The following is a 26,179-nucleotide window of genomic DNA, read 5'->3' as shown; positions in this document are numbered from 1 at the left end:
TTTTAGTTATAATAATTCATTATTTATTTTTTTTTTACTTATAAATTCAAAATTGTTAAATATTTTGACATTTATATTTAACATTTTTTTTAAATTAACTCATTTAATACATGAGTCTCAAAACTAGCAAATAAATAAAAAGGGGTGCAGCAAACTCACTCTCATTGTGAGGTTGCTACCGGACGGGACCGTTTTTGACACATCAGCTCCCCACCCCACATCGTGTGGGGCGAGCATAACACATGGTTTAAGCAATTAAATCTCACACCAATCAAGCTCTCTTTGTCAAATGATCAATTATTAATCTCCCTTTTTGAATGGAATATAACATAGCCACATATAAAATATTAAAGAAACTATTGCCAAATATTTCATTCCATGAAGCATGGATTATAACTTCTCTAAGCCCATCTAACAATTGCCGAACCCCATGTAAGCCCAGCCCCAAAGCCACCTAACATGATTGTTTCACCTTTTTTCACCTTCCCACTTCGCACAGCTTCATCTAATGCCAATGGAATCGAAGCAGCACTAGTGTTTCCATAGTTTTCCAAATTAGATATCACTCTTTCCCTTGGGAATTCTAGTTTTTTTGCTACACTATCAATGATCCTCTGATTAGCTTGATGTATCAGCAACCAGTCGATGTCTGAAACCCTAAGATCAGCCTTTGATAACGAAGCCTCCATAGTTTCTGGCACAGCATTAACAACAAATCGAAAAATCTCCTGTCCATTCATTTGGATGTTTGAAATAGAAGCGGATACAGATGGAAGCATTAACCCCGAGACCAAACCATTCACAATATTTGCTTCGCTTTGCTTTATGCCTGCATTCAAGTGCTTCTTGCCATCGCCATTGGTGTGCAAATCAAAACCAAATAAACCATCATCTTCACAATCGCAGGCCTATGGATTTTGAACTTTTTGATCATTATTTTGTAAATGTAATAATAAATCATTTACCAAATACACACACCTGGAGTAAAACAGCACCAGCAGCATCACCAAAAAGAACGCAGATTTTTCTTTCTGTCCAATCAACATGGCGGGATACGCAATCGGCTCCAATCACAAGAACATTCTTGAAACCCCCACCTGTAAATACTGATTATATATGAATGAATAGTTCATCATCTGGGATGGAAGAAAGCGATCTTTTTACTCCGAATATGAAAGGAAGCTGAGACTAGCCCTAATAGGAACCCAGTGCATGCGGCTCTGATGTCATATGCAAGCGGATTTCCTTTACACCCAAGTGCGTTTTGAACCTGAAATTTGGAAACCCACAAAACAATATATATAAATAAACATGCAATCTTTCTTGAGTTGACACATGAAATCTAAGAAAAGTTTAATTAACGACCGTTGGACCACCACCAAATAAATCGTCTGGGGTGGATGAACAGAAGAAGATTAGATCCACGTCATCAGGTTCAACCTCCGCCATTTGAAGCGCTTTCTGAGCTGCCTCTACACCCAAACCATTCAAGCTTTCATTACCTGTAGTTTCTTTGGTCAGATTTCAAGCATTTGATCAAAACTGCCCCTTCGAATCAAAAAGATAGTTTAAAAGACAAAATACGCAGTAAAAGTAATCATTCAGAAGAATAAAAAAAATATATAACCAGAGAGAAGTCGTCGATTGCGGATTCCAGTTCGACTAGAAATCCATTCATCGGTAGTATCCATAACCTTAGCAAGATCATGATTAGAATACTGAAGTTTTGGTAAAGCTGATCCACATCCAACTAGTTTGCAGCCCTTGCTAATAAATCTGTTTTTCAAAACATATATATTTGAAACATATATAAGAATCCTTAAATTTGCAGATCATGTGCTTTATCCAATGTTTCAAAGAAATTCAAAGGGTCGTTAAGCATTTGTGAAATGCCAACTTCTTAGGGTTATTTAATATTAATGGCCAACAAATGTACATGAATCGGTAAAACGAAGAGTCGTAAATTGATGGTAAAAGTATATTTTTGTATAGAAATCACATTCTTCTTAAACTATTTGATTATATATTAACATTAAAATTGATAAATGATTATTATCTAGCTAGTTAAGTCAAAGCGTAGGGTTTTTTTAATCCTTTGGAACAAGAGAGCATTGGACATTCTTCTACAAGTGTATAGCTAAATATGCTATTAAACTAGCAAATTTTGCACTAAAACTAGCCAAATATGTAATTTCAGATTCATGAATTACGAAAAGAAGTTCATAATAATAAAGGTTTTAAGTCGCTAATAAAAAACCATGTCAAACTTAAGTTACGATATCAAGAACCATAAAAATATGGGTAAATAAAGCTCGTAATCCACACACTGATAATGATCAAGAAGCAGTTACCGATCATACCCACAGAGAAATAGAAGGTAACCTGGGAGGTCGAGATTCTGTAGAAGTGCCGGAGCAGCAGATTCTTTCGGAAACTAGATTAGAAGAACAAAACCGAGACCGATCAATGCCAACATATAGTGAAATCTTGATAGTTTGTGGCGAAATCACAGATGCATTTGCCATTTACAGCGCAATAAAGATTGAATCTTTCCGCTGAACTTGCGATCTTTTTGGTTAGGTTTGGTTGGTGAATGAAATAAATTAGAATTGCGAACGGTTTAAACGCAGACGATATTTTTTATACTTCCTATCAAAGACAAAGACAAAGACAAAGACAAAGACAAAGACAGATATGTCCGGTTGATAGTTGTTGACTGATTAAGTGTTAATTGACAAACATCCGGGTAAGAAATTCCAACGTAAGAAGTAGTTGTTGACTGATTAAGTGTTAATTGAAAAACATCTAGGTAAGAAATTCTGACCGGGTAAGAAATCATGTTGTTTGATTCAACATCTGACTGATATGCTAACTAATGACAAATGACCATTTTACCCTCATTCCAAACCAACATCATAAAACATTAATATTTAGAAAGATACTTAACACCAAACAATTTTAATTTAAAAAGTATTAATATTAATATACTTGTATCATTTATCAATGATTAATAACCATTAGAACTAACTATTACAATATAAAACATCGAACCGACCCAATTTTTATTTAAAGATGATAATTTATTTCTATAGTGGAAGAACATGTATATTTTAATATTTGAAAATATTTATCTATATTTTCACTATACGATTAACTTTCTTTTTTTTTTTTTTATAAGTAACACATGTTAATTTAAAATAAAGTAGATTAGCTAACAATATGAAAATAATAAACCAACTTTTGACAAACTCGTTAGGATAAAACAAGCCCTATATATAAAAATAAATTTTAATAACTTTCATGTAAATTGTTACAATATAAATCAAATAAATAAACTTATTTAATATAATACAATATGTGTTTCTAACAAAAAACTGATACCTAGCCCATTAATTGAAGCACTTAAATAAGCCCAACAAATCAATAATACAAACCAACTACAATTACCGAATTGTCATCTTTTTGGTGTTTAGGGGTTTTAGGAAGCAGCCAACGGGAGTTAAAGAAAGGGGAACGATCCAAATTGCAGCGGTCTAATTCACCTTTTCTGAAAAATCGCAAATAGATATCTCACGAACGATTTGTGGCATGAGGCTTGAGAGCACGAACAAATCATCAATCGTTTGATTTATCAGATTTTTGCTGCTTTCTTCGTTCTGCTAATCTACCAAATTGTTTTCTTCTGTATCCATTTTCCTTTCCACCATAATCATTCAGCATTATGTACTTACAAGTCTAAAAAACGGGGGGGGGGGGGGGGGGGGGGGGGGGGGGGGGGGGGGATGGCCTCCCGTGGCCCCTTAAGGCATCCGCCACTGTCGGCGACCTCTGTTTGGCGTTCGCTGGGGGTTCTTCGTGTATAGCGATCGGCTATGCTTTTAGGTCATTGGGAAGTGAACACGAATGAAGGAAGAAAGAATAAAGATGGGGGGGGGGGGGGGGGGGGGGTAGGATGGTCTAATTTCCAGTCAGCAATTGTCAAGGAACTAAGCGAGAAAGCAATTTGGTTCAGGTGATCTTACCGAGAAAGCACAAATCAAACACTTCGGGTCTGACCGAGTCAGCCCAATTTGCTGACTCGACCCAGTCATACATTTATCAAACACTGCCTTAGTTAGCTACCACGCCACCCTACCTACCCAATCAAATACTTCGGGTCTGACCGAGTGAGCCCAATTTGCTGACTCGACCCAGTCAGACATTTATCAAACACTGCATTAGTTAGCTACCACGCCACCCTACCTACCTAGAACAATTCTAATTACACCGATAAGAGCACCTTAATACTAACGCATTTATGGGGTGAACACAACACTAACCGGGGTTGGAATTCTGGTAAGACAACCATACGATGAAACTTTACAACGGTGGAATTCAAAATTTACCGTTCATGTGTGTGTGGAGGGGTGGACGTAGGATTTCCTACAAGGTAAAATTGCGTTGCATACTTTTTTAAGGAGTGGAACAATAGTTGAAAAAAAATTCAAAAATTTTTACACTGCGTATTCGAAAGTCAGACGTTGCCGGTGCCACTTTAGACATACTAAAAACGCCTGTATGACAATTTAAAAACAGTAATTTTTATATTATATATATATATATATATATATATATATATATATATATATAGAGAGAGAGAGAGAGAGAGATGAAGAATCAGTATGGAACCAAAGATAAACCATAGAACCATAGAACTACATCTATAACCATAAGATTATTAGATTAATGGATTAGAATATTAAGATGCATAATAATATCATACACCATTATACATTGGATCACATATATAATATGAATAATAAGTTTTTTTTCAATTAAGTCAAACATTAAGTGCCTTAAAAAGGAAACTAAAAAGTAAGAAATTAACCAAATTTATAACCCTACACGCTCTCTATTATTTCACACAGTTGGTTTCTCCCGAATCGTCCAATAAGTACACTCACTAAACCCTTCCTTTTTGTTTCGTCCCCAAGAATCGAGATTCCCAAAGATCATACTATGAAAGATCTTGATATTCGAGTTGTGAGAATGTTTGCATCCCTCCAGCAGCCACTTGATTTAGGGCTAGTAATAGCCTTCCACCATCGTTCCAAAAAGAAACAGTGAAATCTTAATCACATCCCTGGTTACCCTCCCTACCAAAAATCTTCAATCGAACACCTTAAACTCCACTGCTGTCACCGCCCATCGGTGAAACTAAACCTCGATTCCCGTCGGTTCTCAACCACAAGCGTTGTCTCCACCTGTTATTGAGTAACTGATTATGATGTCTTGATGTTCGTACATATGTTAGTGTATTTGATCAGAAATGATGGACATAGTGAAGGATATGTTGTGGAAATGGGTTAAGAAGGTTGATAAGGCAACAGACAAGGGCAAGAATATGATGGGTCGATTGGTGTTGTGCTCAATGGATTTCCTTTTATTCCATAAGATAAATTGTTTCTCTCTAGTGGATCCTTCTACCTTGCGAAGACTAAAACCCTACTCCAACATGATAACAGGCAAATACTTCAATTTGGTATCAGGTAAATCCTTCATTTTGATTTGCATATTGGTATATACTCTTAAATGTTCATGGATACACATTATATGTTTAGAACATATTTTGGGGTTTTTGAAAACAATGTTAATAGGGATTCCTACTTATTTGGTAGATATCAAGAACTTGAATCTATTGTGAGTTTGTATTTTCTTTTCATTTTTTATTCATTCTTTTATTGAAGATTTTCAATTTTTAGTATTCTTTATAGTCACAAGTGAACATATATATTAAATATTATTCATTCGTGGAAATTTGTTCATTCATGTTCATATGTTCACAAGTGAATATAGATTGAAATTGAGTAATAGAGTCATCATTTGTTGAAATTTTAACATTGTTGTTTTAACGAATCATGTTTCAGGTGTAGTGATCATGGATGGTTGAAGATAAGATTTTAATTACAATCAAGAGGTCATAAGAACAAGATCAAATAGCTAAAGAAAGCCTCATCTTTTCAGTTATTAACATGTATGATTTTATATAAATGTACAATTATGAACATATATCGATATTAACGTTCAGTTATGAACATGTGTGATTTTGTATAAATGTTAGAAATGTAACAAAGGTTAAATATAGAACATGTTCAAGTTTGTATAAATGGTTAGTAATGAACACGCATGATTTTCTATAAACATGTATGATTTTGTGTGAATGTTCAGTTATGAACGAATACGAATATGAATGTCCAATTATGAACATTAATCTTGTAACATCCGAAATTTCGGGTATGATAGTTCGTGTTTCAATTTTGAGGATTTAGTAGGGACTCGACGAGTCGAATGCCTGACTCGCCGAGTCACGATGGGTTGAACACGTGAATTTAATGAGCGGACTCGACGAGTCCAAGTATGGACTCGCCGAGTAGGTTCTGGGCCGATAAAACCCTAAGTTCCAAGGTTGGAGCCTATTTAAAGGAACTTATGACCTTGGGTGCCATGGGAGAGTTGCTATGATGCAATCAAGTAATTTGGTGGGTTTTATAGAAGGAAAAGAGCATGATTCAAGCAAGGAACGAGTGGGGGTTGTGGATCTAACATTTCTTCGCAAGGGACTGCTGCAGGAGGTATATCTTGCATCTTTTTCACCTGTTTTTTGTTAGACCTCGAGAATTGGGAGCTTTAGGGTTTAAATCCCCTTCTATTGTGATTATGAGCTAAATGAGTCATGATCTGAGGTGGGAAACCTCAAATATGAACCTTGAGAGGTCCAGAGAGTCCCGCTCTTTCAACTTTATTCTGTTTCATTGGAGTTGTGAACCTAAATTGCCATTTTAGAAGCTATTTCACCAAATAAGATCCTATGAGTGGTGCATGAGCTTAAAGGTTAGACCTTTACTTGATTATTGGGTGTTAGAAGGTCAGATCTACAAGTTAGAGAAACAGATCTGACCTCAGGAGAACGTTTGAGTGTTGCCATGGAAGCAACTCGCCGAGTTCATAAGTGGACTCGACGAGTCGAGTCGGGGTTGCCTCGCGATTCGTGACAAGAGTAACCCGTTGAGTGAAGGGATGAATCGACATGCCAAGTGAGGCTAGAAGGATTCAGAGGATCCACATGGACTTGCCGAGTCACCCATGTGCACTCGACGAGTCGGGTCAAAGTTTGACCATTGACTTCAGTTGACCTAAGGGTTTTGGTCATGCTGATTCAAGAGAGGTCAGTGAAGGGTAGAATGGTCTTCTACCCATTCTTAGAGATGAGGATAAGAGAAAGTATTGATTAGAGATGTTATCATTTTGATAGGAGGAGGCTAGGTCGGGTTATCGAGCACGAGAGGGTATCCGACATCATGTGAGGTGAGTCTTCTCACTATACTTTACCTAGAGTGGTAATTATGTGTGAACGGAAGGTCTTATGTGCTACGAGTAGAACGCAATGTATGATGTTATATGATATGTATGTGCTATGTATGTTATGAGTAGTATGGTATGGACCGGAAGGTCTTTATGATATGGATCGGAAGGTCAACGGTGTATGGACCGGAAGGTCAAGATGATGAGGACCGGAAGGTCATTACGGGTAGAGCCGGAAGGTCTACCAGAGTTGGGACGGAAGTCACCTGAGACACATGGATTGGAAGATCCCATAGATTTATGTCCTTGAGTGGCGTATGTATTGTATGTGGTATTTTGGGGAACTCGCTAAGCATTTATGCTTATCGTGTATGTGATATGTGTTTCAGGTACCATCGAGGATCGCGGGAAGGCGCCGACATGATTTGTACACACTGATGAAAATTTACGTACTTGAGATTCTGGGGTTGTTTATTGAGATAATATGTGATGAAGCGGAATTTGTTATGAATGAAATTATGTTTTAAAAATGAAAAATTGTTTTGGAAATTTACGTTGTTACAAGTTGGTATCAGAGCCTTGGTTTGAGTGATTCGGATGCACCTTCGAGTGTATTTGAACTCAAACTGAGGATTTGAGAAATTTTTTCATAAAAGAAACAATTTTTCAAAAAAAAAAAGTAAAGGAATTTGAGGAAAGTAGAAAGAAGCAGTGTGTACGATCAGCCAGCGCCAGAATGGTGATTTCCCAAAATACCCTTACATTATGTGTTATGAGATATGATATGATATGTTATGCATGTTAGAGTAGGCTAGGTATTCATATTAGGACTAGAGTGGCCTGATTTGTGATGCCTTATCCTAGGAGATTACTGCTGCTATGAGATGCTTCGAGAGCAAGTAGATAGTAGTGAGGAGCTTATGAGAAGTCTACCGAAGGGTAGCCTATGTGTAGCGAGATGTAGAGTACTTGTGATCTAGAATCCTAGGAGGAGGACTTGGAATGAATGCTGATGCAGTGTGGAAGGTAGTATAGGGCCCGTACTACTGAAAACATCAGATCAGTGCGCAGTCAAAGTAAGAATCCTTAGGGTACTAGGAAACAAGTAGGGCTGAGTTATCGAGTACGATTATACTCGAGTGAGTCTTTGATGTTTTTATATTGTATTTCGGAGACATCATGGTTGGGACACGTCATAGACCAGAGACCAGCGGCGTGAGTGACAAGAAGCTTCGTCAGATGATCCACGATGAGGTGGTTGCGGCTATCCGCGCACAGATACCAGAGATGTTGGGTCTATCAAGACCACCCTGATTGAGACGTTTGACGAGAGATACGCAGCGGTTACTAAGACTGCAGCTGATTCAGCTACTGCAGATGTGGCTGCAGCTAGTCGTGGTTTACTGTGACGCTTTGCTCACAGGCATGGGTGCGGTACTGATACAGTGGGGTCACGTGATAGCAGGTTTTGGGAACCAGGTTAGAGTTCAAGTTAGAACTCAAGTTCAGTGGTATGTAAGGTCGAGTGCATGTTCGACCCGGTTTGGAAAGTGTTGTCAGACTACGGGGGTAGTCGTAGCATTCACTAGTGGTCAGTTAGTATGGAAAGTGTTGTAAGACTATGGGGGTAGCCGTAGCATTCACTAGTGGTCAGTTAGTATGGAAAGTGTTGTAAGACTACGAGGGTAGCCGTACCATTCACTAGTGGTCAGTTAGCATGGGAAGTGTTGTAAGACTACGGGGGTAGCCGTAGCATTTACTAGTTGTCAGATAGTGATAGAGTGTCGTGAGAATGCGGGTGTAGCCGTAGCATTCTCTAGGTTGGTAGATGGAATGAGCGTGTTGTTGGAACGCAGAAGGAACAGTAGTGCCCATCAGTTCGGTTGTAGCAGTGAGGATATGAAAATCCATGGATTAGTTTATGGATTTGCCTAGAGGGATTAGATCTAGTTAAGCCAGTGGTAAGACTGTAGGAATGTCACTACAGTTATGAGATCAGAGAAGCAATGGACTGCTTAAGGACGGGTGACATAGGGCTACCGTTGGTCAGTTAGCAATCACTTCTAGTCTTGGATTGGATGATGACAGGATTCAACACATGGACTCGATCATGTAGATCAGAAAGTTGTTAGAGCTGCAGTGGCATCGTAACTAGTGGCAACTAGTTCCGAAGAAGGATTTCCTTCAGGAATCATGTAAGACAACTAAGTTTGAGTCCTTTGGCTCCATAACCGGGCAGGAACCCAGTATTTCAAATGACTGGTGAATGAACAGAGGCCAAGAAGGTCTCGGTAGATTTTGGAAAGCAGCCATGTGGCAGCACGCTGTTTCGAGCACTTTCAGCATTTAGGCGGTGTTAGTATTTGTGGTTTAGGTTGCAAATACGAACGAAATAATAGATTGCTTGGGTTATGCTAAATGACCTACAGGGATAATTGGGTCTGTGATTTCAGTTTTCAGAAGTTGAGTAGTCAATTGGGGGATAAACGGACTGGGTTCAGCGATAATGATTCAGTATGGTGGTCTGTCAGGGATTCGGACCATCTTGAAACAGTAGATTTCAGACAGAGTAGATGTGAACTTGTTGCAAGGAATTCGTTCACCTGCGGATTTTAGGGCCTTGCGAAGATTGGTCACGGCTACCCTGGGAAGACTAGGGTGTGCCCAAAATGGTGACCATGTTACTAGAATGATTGAGCGTGTAAGAAATGGTAAGGAATGATTTCGAGGACGAAATCTAATTTAATTGGGGGAGAGTTGTAACACCCGTTTATTTATTAGATAAATAAATTAATTAATGAACAAACAGTGGCCCTAAAATTAATAATTATATACCAAGGTGTTGGTTTTGGGAAGCCAAATGCCTTAAGTTGGATATTTTGGGTGCTAAAGTATAAGTTCGGGATTTATTTTGTAAAGATTTTAGAAGACAGGGGGATATTTGGTAAATACTAGACCTAATATGAAAGGATTTATGAAAGCGGGGGCTACATAGTAAATTTTGGACTTGCTTTGAAAATAAATGTAGAGAGAGGGGCTAATTGGTAAAAGTTGGACTTAATTTGAAAGGGTTTTTCGAGGCCAGGGTTTAAATGGTAATTATGGGGGTTTATTTCAAAATAATTTATTCAGGGAGGGGCTGAACTTGTTTTTATGGAAACTATTTTGGGGGATCGGGGTATATAAACTTGTCACTCCCGGTTCTAAACCCTAACCCTAATGGGTAAAGACAGTCGCCACTTTCCTCTCTACCTCCAGCCGTCGGTACTGACTCCGGCCACCTAACACCGTCAATGGCTCTTATCATCGGCTACAGCGAAGACCGATGGAAACCGGGAATGGGACGCTGCATCAATTGAAGACTAGATGAGGAGTGAACGTTGTGGGTGCCGCAGATTCGTGATTTTCTAGCCTCCGATTACCGTCCTGCAGTTGTATCACCGTTACCACTTCAATGAAGGTTCCATCTTCGGCCTTTGTTGGTCATTGTTGTTGCCCGTTCTCTTGTTGTTACGCTCTTGTCCGAGTTTTATCGCCACCATGGACGAGCGACCACGCAGTGAAGTACCTTTCTCCCAACGATGTGCTAAGTGGGTTGTCGGGAGGAATCCGTCAAGACGAAGGAAGGACGCTACCAAACCCTAGCCGCCACCTCTTCCGCCTTCCCATGTCGCTACTACCGCTAGTTTTTTTTTTCTACCACCCTTAACTGTCGTGTATGGGTGGTTGTGGGTGTGTTATAGTGTTTGCGTATGTGTGTTTCACTTGTAAGAGGGGCTACAGGAGCGTTTTTGGCCGGAGTTCACAGAAAAGCCACCACCACGACCGTGAGGTGGTGGCTGCCACCATGCACCACCGTGTGTGTGTTAGTAGGTGTGTGTGTTTATTTGAGATTTAGCCATGTAAAATGTAGTTAGAAATGGATTAATGAAAAGAAAACTAAAACCACCACCGTAGGGTGGTGGCTGCCGCTACTGGCCGCCGTGTCGGGTGGCGTTGTGCTTTGCCTCGTTGTGATCGACTCGTTTGGGGTGCTTGAAACCCTATTGGTCCCAATAAAGCCTAATTGACCTAAAAGCCCAAAAAATTAATTATGGGCTAGTATTTGAGTTGGAAAACCCTAATGCCAACAAAACCTTAATTTGGGGAATTAATCGGGACACACGGGAATTATTTAATAACTGGAGATATTAAATAATGATCATTGGCAAAAATTAATCTAATCAATATTGGACTTAATGGATTAAGTCCTTAGTGGATTAAGTCCTTAATGGGTTAAGTGAGAAACACTTAACCGTAATCATCATTTTATGTGAAGCCCTAATTTCACTTGGGCCATAGTTGGGCCTAAATGATTATGAGACATTGGGCCATTAAAATGCCAATTGTTTGGAGTGGAATTAATGGTTGGGCCTTAGGGTAAGACCTTTTAAAGGTTGGGCCCAATTTGAAAAATTTGGCCATATGTTGGGCCTTGATTCCTAGTTTGACTTTAGGGATATGGATTGGGTCTTGGGCTTAAATAAAGCCAAGCAAGGGGTAAAGTAGTAATTACCTAAAGTATGTACTTATGGTTATGTAGTGGAACCCAATTATTAATTGGGTGTTATTTTGGTGTTGACAATTCGGTAATCTGTCATCCAGCAGCTGGGGTTGAGTCAGCGGGACTTCAGCAGTGTGGGGTTGTGTCTACGGGACTTCAGCAGTGTAAGGTGAGTTACCTTCCAGTAGGGGTGGGTCTAACCGTCTAAGGCACCAATGTCGGCCCACCGGTAGGTGATTATGTTTGAGATGATTTTCTTTGTGATAATTATCTGGTTGCCATTATTTGATATGCTTATTATGTTGGGATGCTATGAGATATGTGTTAGTAATAGTAGGGGTGCAATAGTCCCCAGTTACCGGTTGAAAGATACCGAAGACGGTTACCGGTTGAAAGATACCGAAGGGGTGGATAGAACCCATATTGCCTAGCAGTATGTTTATGATATGTTATTATGTGACCTGTATGGTTATGATATGCCAATATGTGAGTAGTATGTTTATGATATGATATTATGTGACCAGTATGGTTATGATATCCCATTATGTGATTCAGTATGTTTATGTTATGTTATCATGGAGCCAATATGTTTATGACCTGTTATTATATGATAGTGATAGGGGTGAAATAGTCCTCGAATACCGGTTGAAAGATACTGAAGGGGATGTTAGCTCCTGGCTATCGGTTGAAAGATACCGAAAAGGAGGTTAGCTCTCGGCTACCGGTTGAAAGATACCGAAGGGGAGGTTAGTTCCCAAGTACCGGGTGAAAGATACCAAAGGGGAGTCCAGCTCCCAGTTATGCCAGATAGATACCGGTTGAAAGATACTGAGGGATAGGCATTATGTGGTATGATGGGGGGAACTCGCTAAGCTTTGTGCTTACGGTTTTCAGTTTTGGTTTCAGGTACTTCGTTTTCAAAGGAAATGAGCCGGCTCGATCGCACGCATCACACTATGTTTTCCGCACATGAGATCCTTAGGATTACACTCTGATATGGTTTTATCATACTATGTTTTGGATTATTGACACTTGGGTTTTGACATGAGACATTATTATGAATGTTTTTATACTAATGGTTTTATGTAATAACGTAATTAAAACGAAATTTTCGGCCTGCATTTTCTGAATGTTACAGGAATGTACTTTGAATTTAAGACTTCGCTTCCTTGGAATTGTTTTGTTATCAATCTCCAATGGAAAGTTTTGTAATACTATTGGCAAAATCTATTTGACTTTGGTACCTCGACATTACAAAAGGTACATTGCATGATAGTTTAGAATCTAACACATTCTAGCAGTGACAAGAATTTGGTATTCTTATACTTGTAATAAGGATTTGGATTTGTGAAATGAGTATCATTGAAAATATGTTCAATTGATCTATTTCACAAAGAAAGGGTCGTAGATAAACATAGTGTGCATGCTTGGGGCATGGGATAACTATTTTTTTTAATTCAAGTATTAAGTTGAATAATCGAAACATTATACAATGAATAACATGTAATCAATATGGTGATTAAATATAAGGAAATTTATTTATATTCAAAAGTTTTGAGACCATATTGGATTCGATTGTTCTTGTGTTGCACTTTGCATGTTTTGACTTCTCGAATAATAAGATTATTCAAAACTATCCACAATCGATCCTGCTTTGGAAGTAGGTATTGAGGCAAGACTGTCATGAATCCGTCTGTAGATTGTCTAAGTGTTAGACATAGCACAAGTTTGCTACAATATTCATGAGTATTCCTGTAATAAGATTTGAGTATTGGATTAAACTCACGCTCATCTAATCACTTCATGGATTTTATCACGAGTGATTAGTGAGACGATAATATCTTTTATTTTTGAAACAAAGACATATTGTTACAGTTTACAACTCAGTTGCACATTGATAATATGTAAACGCACCAGTAACTTGGTGTTATTAAACATATTATTGTGTGTGATTTGATGAGAAAATAGAGCAAGAATATGAGTCAAAGTTTATCCATTCCTTTTACCCTTGGAGGGATAAAAGTGATATCAGTGGGCCCCTCGATGATTTAGTGATGACAACCCTAAGCGCTTGGTCAAACCTGGACTGATTTGATTTGTTCAATTAGTCAGTCGTCATAAATCCGAAATCGGGAAACAACAAATGGATAGAGAGAATGATTATAATCCATGTCTCATTCCATACGATATCTATAATGGAGAAATATATGATCCCTTATCTAAATGGCGCGTTAGAATTCGAGAGCGACTTTTAAGAGTTACGATTGCTAGTTGGTTTTTAAGCCGTACTTGCAGTTATAGTTATTAGACTTATCAAAGTGGGAGACTATTGGATTAGTTGTCTAAGCCCATAACTAGAATTGGTATGTACTTGACCCGAGAGTAGCATGGTCCATTTGGGGTTGCATTCACCAGAACAATCGGATAGGATGGATATTTGAGAAAGAGGTTATTTGTGATTTATTAATATATTATAAGTATAATATATTAATTGTGAAATCATATTATTTAATTAGTATTGACCAATAATGAATTTGGAATAAATTTAGTGATCAAAAGAAACTAATTAAATTAACGGAGATTGATTATGTAAATCAGTGATACATATGGTTTGGGCTATTGATCCATGATGGGCTAAGTTTATGTAAGAGTCCATGAAGAGTTAGTCCATATGGATTATGGATCATAAGCCTAAGTGTAAGAATTAGGGTTACATATGACTCTTGGATTCTACACTATATATATATATATATATATATATATATATATATATATATATATATATATATATATATATATATATAACCCCTTGGCCTAAAATTGGACACACTAGTGATCTTAGAGATACAATAGCCGATTTTGAGTGCCTCATAACCTCTCTCTCAAGTTCTCTAATTGTTGGTGGTGTTTTGTGATGGATTTTGGCCATAAGAACATTTATGTGCTCACGCAAACCCTAATGTTTGGATCTAGGTTTCTCTATTGTACATGCAATTCATCCAAGACTTCAAACCCTAGATCTAGCATATGATAATCAATATTAACATAAGAATGGGTTTAAGATATTACCTTGATTGTTATGTAGCAATAACAATCTCAAATCCTCCTTGTAATGACTTTAGAAAGCTTAGAGTCACAAATGTCACTCCTCTAATGGTTCACAAACACCAAGAGCAAGAGGATGATGAAGAAGGAGAAAGGAGACACCCAAAAACATGTAGAAACCCTAAGGATTCAGTTGCCCACGTTTTTGGTGCCCAAGGGGTCCTTAAATAGTGAGGATATTAGGGTTATCTAACAAGGAAACCCTAATTTGGATGCTTAAGCCCTAAGCAACCCATGGACTTCTTCCTTAACCAGCCTTGGACGATTTCTAATGGGTTTCCCCATAGAATTCGTCCAACCTTATATTATAAGGTAATCCATAGCCCAATTGCAATTATCTTATAATTACAAATCCAGTCCCTTAAGTTTAATTAATCTCTTTTAGCCACAAACTTAATTTTTATTAATTCTTGACTAATAATAATTAAACAATATGATTTCTACATTAATATATTATTCTCATAATATATTAATAAATCATATTTAATCCTTTCTCTTCATAATTCATCCTATCAAGTTGCTTCGGTGAAGGCAACCCAAAAGGACCATGCACCATCAGGTCAAGTACATACCAAAATTGTTATGGACTTAGACACTAATCCAACAGTCTCCCACTTGGATAAGTCTAATAACTATTATGCGTATGACTTCAGATCCTGATCTACAATCGTAGCTTTCTAAAGCCGCTGTCAACTCTGATCTTATCAGATACGCGTGTCCTTTAGATAAGGGATCATATATTCCTCCATTCTATATATCGTATAAATACGAGACATGAATTCTAATCATTCTCTCTATACTGTTTCCTGACTTCCAATTTATGACGACTGACAACAGACTACATTTGAACACATCAAATTAGTCCTGACTTGGCCAAGCGCTTAGGTGTCATCACTAAATCATCGAGGGCCCAAAGATATCGCTTTTATCCTGCTTTGGATAAAAGGAACGGATAAACATTGATTCAATGCTTGCTTGCACTCACTTACCGAATCACACACAACAATATGTTTTATAACACCAAGTTACTGGTGCGTTTACATATTATCAATGTGTAACCGACTCGCAAGATACAACTCACACATCTCGGTTTCACAAATATACAATATTATCGTCTCACCAATTACTCCTGATACAATTCATGAAGTGATGCAAGTGAGCGTGGGTTTAATCCAATGCTCAAATCATATTCATAAGCACTCATGAACGTTGCAGCAAACAATTGCTTATGTCTAATACACTTTAGACAATCCACACCCCAATTCATGACAGTCTTCATTCATACCTACTTCCAACATATGAACGACTGTGGCCCGTTCGAATAATTTGACTGTTCTGAACCAATTAAATTATTCAGGAAGTCAAAACATGCAAAGTGAAATACAAGAATAATACTAATCCCATATGGCCTCAAACCTTTGAGAATAAATAAAACACCTTTTATTTATCACCATATCGATTACTCATTATTTGTTGTTTCAGGTAATCAACTTCTTACTTGAATTATTACAACACTTGTCATATGCTCTTAGCATGCACACAATGTTTACCTACGGTTCTTACTTTGTGAAATAGATCAAATGAACACATTTCCAATCATACTCATTTCACAACTCCCAATCCTTTTTACAAGTGTAAGAATATCAAATTCTTGCCACTTATAGAATATGCTAGATTCTAACATTTTATGCAATGATCCTTTCGTAATGTCATAGCACAAAAGTCACAATGACTATTGCCAATGAAATTACAAAGTTCTCTATTATAGTTACAATACAATTCCATAGACATGATGTCTCTCACTCAAAGTACATTCCTTTAAACATCCTTTTGCATAAAATTTCTAATCTAGACATAGACTTTCAATATCCAACTCCCAATATGGAAACATTTCCATATTTTCCATATGACAACTCATTTTTAATAGAATCTTATTTATTCATAATAATGTCAATATGGTCTATCCAATATCATACTTCCAACTACTCACAATCAACTAATCCTCAGCGAGCTTTGGATCGTCCTTTGATAGTTGTTTAATTATCTTAGTCAAAAACAATTCTTGTCCTTTTTCCCTCTAAATGCGCCAGACATTTGGAAAAGTTTAGAATGGTCAAATATTATAGCATTTTCAATCGATCCTATACCCGAAGCGTATGGGACATGATGCATAATGTCTTACATGAAGATACGATACTTTATCAATCTTCTGCCATAATATTTAATGTGCTACGTTCTCACAATTCGAACTATGAAGAGGAATGCCGTAATCATAATCGAAATTTAAGAACACACTACGTATCCTTGACTAAATTCCACAACCTAAGCCTTTAGATTTGAAATGAAGCATAATATTCTCTCCCTTAATTATAGAAAAACAACTATTCAACCCTTACAACTTTGCAAAGTATGACTCTTGTTTTCTATAATTAATCTTGCTAACTTGCAATACTTGCCTTAATAATCATACAAGCATAACATTTGTGCTCCCACTATCACGATGATTATTATAAACATAACACTTATGCTCCCACTAGCATGATGATTGTTATAAACATAACACTTATGCTATCACTAGCTTTGACATGTATACCGAAACAACTTAACTTTCAGAAAAACAATACCTATTGAATTTCTTAAGTTCATATTTCTAATACTTAATGCTTTGATAATCTTTTATCTAAGCTTATACATCTTTGTCTTAGATAGCTCATATGTGTCTAAACAATTTATACTAATTGCCAAATCTCACAATTCGAATCATGGAAAGGGATACCGTAACCATAATCGAATTTAAGAATGCAATTTTTTTTACAATTACTATTTTCTTAAAAACTCTCTTAGTGAAAGCATTTCCTCATAATCATTTTCATGAAGGAGGGAAGCTTATGACACTTAGATTTTAATGGTGTATGTGTTCCTATCCATGTGAATTTGTCAAAACCAACGTTTATGACAAATTCAAACTCATATGGACCGAACTTTCTCAATCTTGATTTCTTGCCTTATGGTAACACCAGTATCCACCATGTCTTCCAGGTAGTTAAGCAGCTCACCCTTTCCTATCAATGTACTTTCCATTGATCAAGGTGCTTGCCTTTTATGTGTTCAAATGAGAACTCATAGGTCTCACATGCATAATTAACTCAATTGGAACGGCATAGAAACAAGATAGTGTCAACACGATAGGTTGTAAACCTCAACTCGTGTGCTAGTGATGATCGATAAGGTTTATTTTTTGATTAGTTCTTGAAACCTTTCGAGATCATTAAGAATCCCACTGACTCCTTGACATATAAGATTCTCTTGTCAATAAGCATTTCTTGACAAACAAATATTCAAGAGTTAGTGTAGCTTTTATCAAGACAAAACACCACATAAAATTGGTCCTAGTTGGTCTTTGTCTTATCCAAGACACCACAACTTTCCAATTTCAAATGTACGAAAATAAGAAAATCCTTTTTCCAAATTCTACATTTGATGAATGTTATAAACCTTCTTTAGACTTGTCACTGAATGTCACAATCTTAACACTAAGACTTGTTATTGGAACGAAGTATGATTGACCTTTTGATTTAACCATTCCTTCAATTCTTGATTCCTCTTCTTAGACATACCATTGCACTAAGACTCACTTAGAGGATCAATTGAGATATGGTTCTTAATCATTAAGACTTATCATAAAACATAAAAGGTACTCTCCCTTCTTCTTAGAATAGAGAAACTTTTATCTTTCTGCCTACTTGATTCTTCTTATTCGTTCTGTTATTGATTTAAACTTTTTCAATCAATTCAGAATTACACTTAATCTTATAAGTATAATCATATTTACTAAACCTTTAGTAAATCATGACGAATATCTTTGTTACTCTTGTGGTGGATTTGATCAACACACAACTTTGTGTACTCGATCTCCTAGTCTTTCACTTGACACTTTGTCAATGAATTAGTCTAATTTCCAAATATGAAATTTCTCATTCATCGTGCAACCAAGTTGCATGATTCCAAGTTTCTGTTCAATTGAAACTTGGGTGATGAGAAACTCTCCCTATTTGGTAAATTCTCGACATTTCCACAAACAACATAATTAAGAATAACATCCACCCATTGTAGAAATATACGAACATCAATTTTGCATAACGATTTCATTGCAAGGAGATAAATAAATAAATAAATGAGTCAAACCAAAATTTATTTTATTCATAAAAGCAGCGGAAAACATTTTTCCTTACAAAGCAAAATCAACTAAAAAACTATGTAGTCAAATATTCCTAACAACTCTATCATAACTCTCTAAGCTCAAAATCTAATCTTCAAGTCCATGCGATCGAGATCCATTTCTTTGTGATTACACTCATCTTGCTCTTTCATCAAGCTCCCTTTCTTTTCACTGATCCAGCAAAACATTCAAATGCAATCTTATCACATTATGTATTACGAATCAACGAATAGGAACTTAATGGATTTAGATAGTGGATTTTACCTGAAGCACAACCATACTCTTTGACTCTCCCATCTTCTGGACTCTTCAAGATCTTAGGGCAGACTTGTATCCAACGCCCTTTCACTTGGCAGCAAATGCAGGTCGATTCTCCTAGAACATCCTCTAAAGCATGGTTGGTTGACTTTCCCAATAAATATGCTCCATTGCCTTGCCAAATCATTTCTGATTCAGCAGCAATGAACATGTAAATTAAGTCAATGAGGCTTGCGTCATGATCCATCATATGATACTTTCTTTTGAACTCATTATATGATTCAGGGAGTGACTGCAGAACCCAGTCCACAGCCAACTTATTAGGGAATGACGCACCCAACATTATCAACCTATCGATGTGTGATTTCATTCCCAGAAAGTGGGCACACACGGGTTTACCATCTTCATGTTTCATTTCCAATAGGGCTTTAGTGACATTGAATCTTTCAACTCTTCGATCTTGTGGGTTAGGGAGAATAATTGGAGGAGGTGGAGGAAGTGAAGCATGATTTCTTGTTCCTCGATCGAATTGTGGAATATCATCTTTATGTGGAATGCTTGTTCCACGGGATTTGGGAAGACCATAGTTGTCGTACTTTGACATCTACAAAACGGGAGAAAATAAATTCAAGTTAGTTGATTGATTGAGTCCTTAATAAACCACCCAAATGAGATACTAAGGCTAGGACCCAACACAATATTCCACAACTCGGGAGAGGGATGTCGTAACCCAAATTGCAGAACATTTGAAGGTAAGTGAATGACCATTCACTAATTTCCACCATGAAAAATGAAAAACCGATTAAGTTTTAAATGCTTTGAAAACTCCTAGATCCTTTGAGATTCATTGAACTTTTCAATGGCATGTTTAAATCTCGATATGCCCCTCTAGTTTGTGACTGGGATACCGAGGATCACAAAGCGGGTGTGAATAACCATGCAAACTTACATGGTGCCCCCACATGTTACAGTCACCTATCTGATGTACCGGTTAACCATACACACTCTACCGAACTATGAAAAATATTGAGTCACCCTTTGCTACCTTTGCTTAGAACCATTTAGTGTGCCGGTTAACCACACACGCTCCACCAACGTCTTTGCAAGGGTACAAAGTGTAATTTCATGGAATTGCATCAATTCACTTTTGCCTAAAGTAACTAAGATTGGGAATTTGTAAAACATTTAGTTACTTTTGTACTTCATTATACTTATAATGGAAGGTTCTGTCCTATCCTACCCGTTCGGCTAACGACCTTCCACTAGTCATGAGTGCGGTGGGTAAGAGTGGATACCCATTCAATCTCCATTTTATAGGCAATTTCCTTAAACACCCCTTATAGACCAGCTTCGTGAATGAGACCTACTAACGGTAAAACTGACTTTTACTCATATATATATATATATATATATATATATATATATATATATATATATATATATATATATATATATATATATATAATGTTAGACTTTTAATGTTATATATAGTATAGGGTGTACTTTACACTTTTAAAATACTAGTTGGTCTAATTTAAAATTATGCCTTTAATTTAATTAAATGTAAGCCAAAAGCTTTATGGATTTATTAAATCTCCTTTTAATTATACACTTTAATTAATTAATAAAATCATAAGGGTGTGATTTGAACTTTTCAAAACAATACTAGGGTTTTAGAATTTAACATTCCTAAATTAAACTTTTAATCACCTTTTAAATTCCAAAAACTTGAGGGCAAGTTTTGAAACATTTCAAAACATTAGGGTTTAGAATTTAAATATTTCAAAATCAAACCTTTTAATCAAAATTTAAATTCCAAAACTTGAAGGCAAGTTTGAAACTTTTCAAAACACAAAAATCTAATAGCAAATAACTTAAATTAAACAATTAATCTAATTATTATCTAATTTGACCTAAAATCAATTTCTTGCAAGATAAGTTACCCAATTAATACAAATAATCAAACTTTAATCAAATAAGGAAGTTATTATCTAATCAATTGGCAATTATCTTTTGTTTAATCAAGGATACACTCAAAATATGATTAAAATTCGAATTTTAATGACCCATAACAGTTAAGGCAAGTATCTTTGAGTAAAACAGCAAGAAATCCCGAAACAACCTCCTTCCGACGCTCGAACTCGCTGAGTTCCTTTATGGACTCGCCGAGTAGGAGCCAACTCACCGAGTCCACATTGGAACTCGCCGAGTTCAGCAGGCAGGGGGCCAAAAATCGATTTTACAGCTTGAACAAACATACAAGGCATCAATACAATAGAAACCAATCAAGGCTCTGATACCACTGATGGGTTTTGGCCATAAGAACATCCTATGTGCTCATGCAAACCATAATGCTTGGATCTAGGTTTCTCTATTGTACATGCAATTCATCCAAGACTTCAAACCCTAGATCTAGCATATGATAATCAATATTAACATAAGAATGGGTTTAAGATATTACCTTGATTGTTATATAGCAATAACAATCTCAAATCCTCGTTGTAATGACTTTAGAAAGCTTAGAGTCACAAATGTCACTCCTCTAATGGTTCACAAACACCAAGAGCAAGAGGATGAAGAAGAAGGAGAGAGGAGACACCCAAAAACGTGTAGAAACCCTAAGGATTCAGTTGCCCACGTTTTTGGTGCCCAAGGGGTCCTTAAATAGTGAGGCTATTATGGTTATCTAACAAGGAAACCCTAATTTGGATGCTTAAGCTCTAAGCAACCCATGGACTTCTTCCTTAACAAGCCTTGGACGATTTCTAATGGGTTTCCCCATAGAATTCGTCCAACCTTATATTATAAGGTAATCCATAGCCCAATTGCAATTATCTTATAATTACAAATCCAGTCCCTTAAGTTTAATTAATCTCTTTTAGCCACAAACTTAATTTTTATTAATTCTTGACTAATATTAATTAAAAAATATGATTTCTACATTAATATATTATTCTCATAATATATTAATAAATCATATTTAATCATTTCTCTCCATAATTCATCCTATCAAGTTGCTTTGGTGAAGGCAACCCAAAAGGACCATGCACCATCGGGTCAAGTACATACCAAAATAGTTATAGACTTAGACACTAATCCAACATTTTGTTAACCATTTGAGGCATCACACTTGAGGTGCTAAGTTCTTAAAGGCCAAATAAAACAAGCTATGACAAGAGGTAATCTTTTAACTAGTTTTTTATGATTCAAGTGTCAAATTCTATGCTAGTTGTAGGCTTCATGATTTGGATAATTTTGTTGCATGTATAACTACAGAAAACTTAGATCCAAAGCATTAGGGTTGTATGTACACCATAGGGATGTTAGAGTACATAAAACCCAACAAAAAGGGCATTTCCAGTACATAGATGAAGTATGGACTTTGGATTTGGATAGTAGAGGCTTAATCTGTTAAGATGGACCAAACAGACAGATAAACTCGTCGATTCCATAGAGGAACTCGACGAGTTGAGTCGTGTTGTCCCATTTCAGCTTAAGGAAGAACTCGACGAGTCTGTGAATGGACTCGACGAGTTGATTCGCCAAATCGCGACTATGAGTAGCCATGGAACTCGGTGAGTCAGGGGGTGACTCAACAAGTTAGATCACGATTTCAGGGTTCTAGGACTCGGCGAGTTGATGGAGCAACTCGGCGAGTTGGGTCAACCCAAAATGTTGACTTTGACCAGGGGTAAAATGGTCATTTTACCCTTAGAAGGATTCTCAGTTGTTGACTAAGTGATTATTGTGATAATGATAGACGGGGAGTCGTTGGAGCAGCCATCAGAGATTCCTCACTCGAGATTTCAGTAGCCAACTTGAGAGGTGATTTTTCCTCCTGTAGGAACAGGTCAAAGGCACCAATGTCGGCCCGTTTATGTATGCTAGCGTATGTCGGACTTAGGACCGATGTCGAGGCAAGCCCGATGTAGATTATATGTTTCCCGAATTTGGTCCGATGTTGGGGCAAGCCCGAGGAATGTTTGTATGTTTGATGTCTTCGTGATTATTGCATGTGTTTGTTTATATGTTCAAGACTTTGGTCCAATGCCAGGGCAAGCCCGAGGAATGCTTATTTATATGTTATGTGTTATATGTTCCAGACTTCGGTCTGATGTCGGGGCAAGCCCGATGAAGGATTTAGCTTATATGTTTATGTTATATGCTTGTTCATATGTAATATGTATACTGGACTTCGGTCCAATGCGGGATTGGGCCCGATGCCGGATTCGTCGGATGCCAGGCGGGGCCTGATGTATGGTATTTTGTGATTATGTGTTTGGTTTAGCAAGGGAAGAGCTTGGGATGACTGTATGGCACACACCACAGCTTTTAGCCTGAGATGTTTAGACTTTAATATTTTGACACGTGATTGATACAATTTTTTTGATACAATGTGTTGAGATACATGAGTTGTGATTTTATTATTATGATGTTGATGAATTATGGTTTTCTTAAATGATTTAAAATGAAAATTTTGGACCGTTTTTTTGGGATGTTTCAAATTGGTATCAGAGCCTTGGTTTGAGGGATTCGGGCACACCCTCGTATTTATTTTCCACTTGTTATTTAGTTCATTTTTTGGGATGTCATTTTGTCATAATTTTGAGATATTTATTTTCCACTTGTTATTTACTTCATTTTTCTTTTTTCAATATATCATTAATTTATTTTTTATAAATAAAACATAGTAATTTCAAATTTCAAATTTCAAACTTCAATTTGAATTTTAAATAAATTTACAGTTTAAACCTTCGTATTTAAGATTTTGTTATAATTAACACGTTTAGTACACGGATCTGACAACTAAACAAATAACTTTAATCTATTTTTTTGCATGTTTTTTTTTAAATATTTCTGATAATTTTACTTATTTCATATTTCAAATTCATATAAACTTTCCGTTTAATCATTCGTATTTAACATTTTATTTTAATCAACCCGTATAATATATATAGGTCTCACAACTATTATAGTTGAATAAAAAATAAAATATTGATATGACAATAAAATGACAATCTATTGAACTCCTTAGAATTTAATGGACTAGATGCCTTTAAGACTGAATTAATAGAGACAATTCAATTTTGCACACCAAATTTATTTTTAATTGGAGTTTTTTACTTTTTTAGGATTAGTTATTATTTAATTGATAATAAGCACAACTAAAATATGCACGATTAAAATAATTTTTTATTTATCATTCAATATATAAAATATTTATTTTACTTTTACACAATATATTAAATATTTATTTTACTTTTATACAATGCATTTACTTCCGACTCGTTATTTAATAATATGTTAACTTATTTATCCAATTATATTTAACTTTCAAATAACTATTGTTTCTTGTTAATTAATTTATTTTATTAATATTTTACTAGGTTAATAATTATTAGAAGACAACCAATATAATTTTATATTCACTACAAGAAATGTTAGCAATAGCAGCGACACTTTTAGCGGTGACGCCTAGCATAGGATTTTTTTATGTTTTATATGTGCAAGTATTTTATACTAGATATTTTGTTATATGTTAAATCGGATGAGTATTTTAAACGGATATTGTATTAATATTTTGGAATGGAATGATGTAGGATTAGATTAATTAATATCATACCAGTTTTTTTTCAATTTTAATGTAATATATATATATATATATATATATATATATATATATATATATATATATATATATATATATATATATATATATATATATTGGAATGGAATGATGTAGGATTAGATTAATTAATATCATACCAGGTTTTTTTTTTCAATTTTAATATATATATATATATATATATATATATATATATATATATATATATATATAAAAGAAAAACACCCGGTGACGCCTTTAGTGACAACAATAGGTTATTACCGGCGACTGGTCTTTAGCGGCGACATGAGCTTACACTACAAGGAAAAAGGTCATTACCGGCGACAAAAGTCGCCGGTAAAAGTCTCAAAAGTCGCTGGTACTGAGTCGCCGCTACTGCCTCATCGCTATTGATCAGTTTGTCGCCGCTAATGATAAAAGTCGCCGCTATTGACTATGTCGCCGCTAATAAGTTAGTCGTCGGTAATGACGTTTGTCACCGGTAAAAGTGTCGCCGGCAAAAGTGTCGCCAATAATAACTTCTGTCGCCGGTAAAAGTGTCGCGGTAATTTTTTTTTCAATTTTTTATTTTTTTTTAAATAATGATTATGGTTGCCGGTGATAATATCGCAGGTAAAAGTGTCGCCGGTAATAACAATATTCGATTAAATATCAAAACCAATAGTGTCGACGCTAATTACAAAACAAACATCATATTAAATATCAAACATAATAGTGTCAATTCAAATTACAAACAAACAATCAAATACAATTAAATATCAAAAGTCATAATATCCGAGTAGCAAAACAACAAAATTTTTACAATCTACCAAGTAGCAAAACGAGACAACATATGCAAATAAAACTCATCCTTACATACCATCATCATCGTTCCCATCGTTTCCTTGATTATTTTGGGATTGAAAAAACAAATAAAGCTCATCCCTGCATGTCAGGTCGGCGAGCATTGCACGAAGATTTTCCAACTACATAATTAATAACAATATATATAAACTTATAAGTTAGATCGTCAAACATAAACAAAAACTATCAAAATACATTGTTATTTTTAAACTAAGATAGAAAACCAAAGTACATTGCTATTCCT

General features: G+C 36.1%; 1 protein-coding gene across 2 annotated transcripts; it reads right to left on the bottom strand.

Annotated features, from left to right (window-relative positions):
* Window positions 1-281: 281 nt before the first annotated feature.
* LOC111877669 (beta-ketoacyl-[acyl-carrier-protein] synthase III, chloroplastic) lies at window positions 282-2,617 on the bottom strand. Of its 2 annotated transcripts, none has more exons than XM_023874185.3 (6): window positions 2,383-2,617; window positions 1,628-1,776; window positions 1,366-1,502; window positions 1,165-1,270; window positions 979-1,097; window positions 282-908 (listed from the first exon to the last, which is right to left on the bottom strand). In XM_023874185.3, exons 1-6 carry the CDS (start codon window positions 2,523-2,525, stop codon window positions 402-404), a joined length of 1,161 nt encoding a protein of 386 aa, XP_023729953.1. In that variant the 5' UTR covers window positions 2,526-2,617; the 3' UTR covers window positions 282-401. The 2 variants fall into 2 exon arrangements, with proteins under 2 accessions (XP_023729953.1, XP_042755859.1); XM_042899925.1 differs by having other exon boundaries at window positions 2,361-2,493.
* Between the last annotated feature and the right edge of the window lie 23,562 nt (window positions 2,618-26,179).

Source organism: Lactuca sativa, chromosome 3 (assembly GCF_002870075.4).
Source record: "Lactuca sativa cultivar Salinas chromosome 3, Lsat_Salinas_v11, whole genome shotgun sequence".
NCBI classification, from domain to species: Eukaryota; Viridiplantae; Streptophyta; class Magnoliopsida; order Asterales; family Asteraceae; genus Lactuca; species Lactuca sativa.
The sequence above is the reverse complement of the archived record's forward strand: the minus strand, read 5'-3'. Positions and strand labels throughout refer to the sequence as shown.

What these genes read in the sequence shown, in the direction of transcription:
- LOC111877669 (XM_023874185.3), bottom strand. Translation starts at nt 2,525, where the DNA reads ATGGCAAATGCATCTGTGATTTCGCCACAAACTATCAAGATTTCACTA. An exon ending in AGCTTCCTTTCATATTCGGA is followed by an intron (nt 1,098 to 1,164) that starts GTAAAAAGATCG and finishes CAGTATTTACAG; the next exon opens with GTGGGGGTTTCAAGAATGTT. An exon ending in CTGGTGCTGTTTTACTCCAG is followed by an intron (nt 909 to 978) that starts GTGTGTGTATTT and finishes CAAAATCCATAG; the next exon opens with GCCTGCGATTGTGAAGATGA.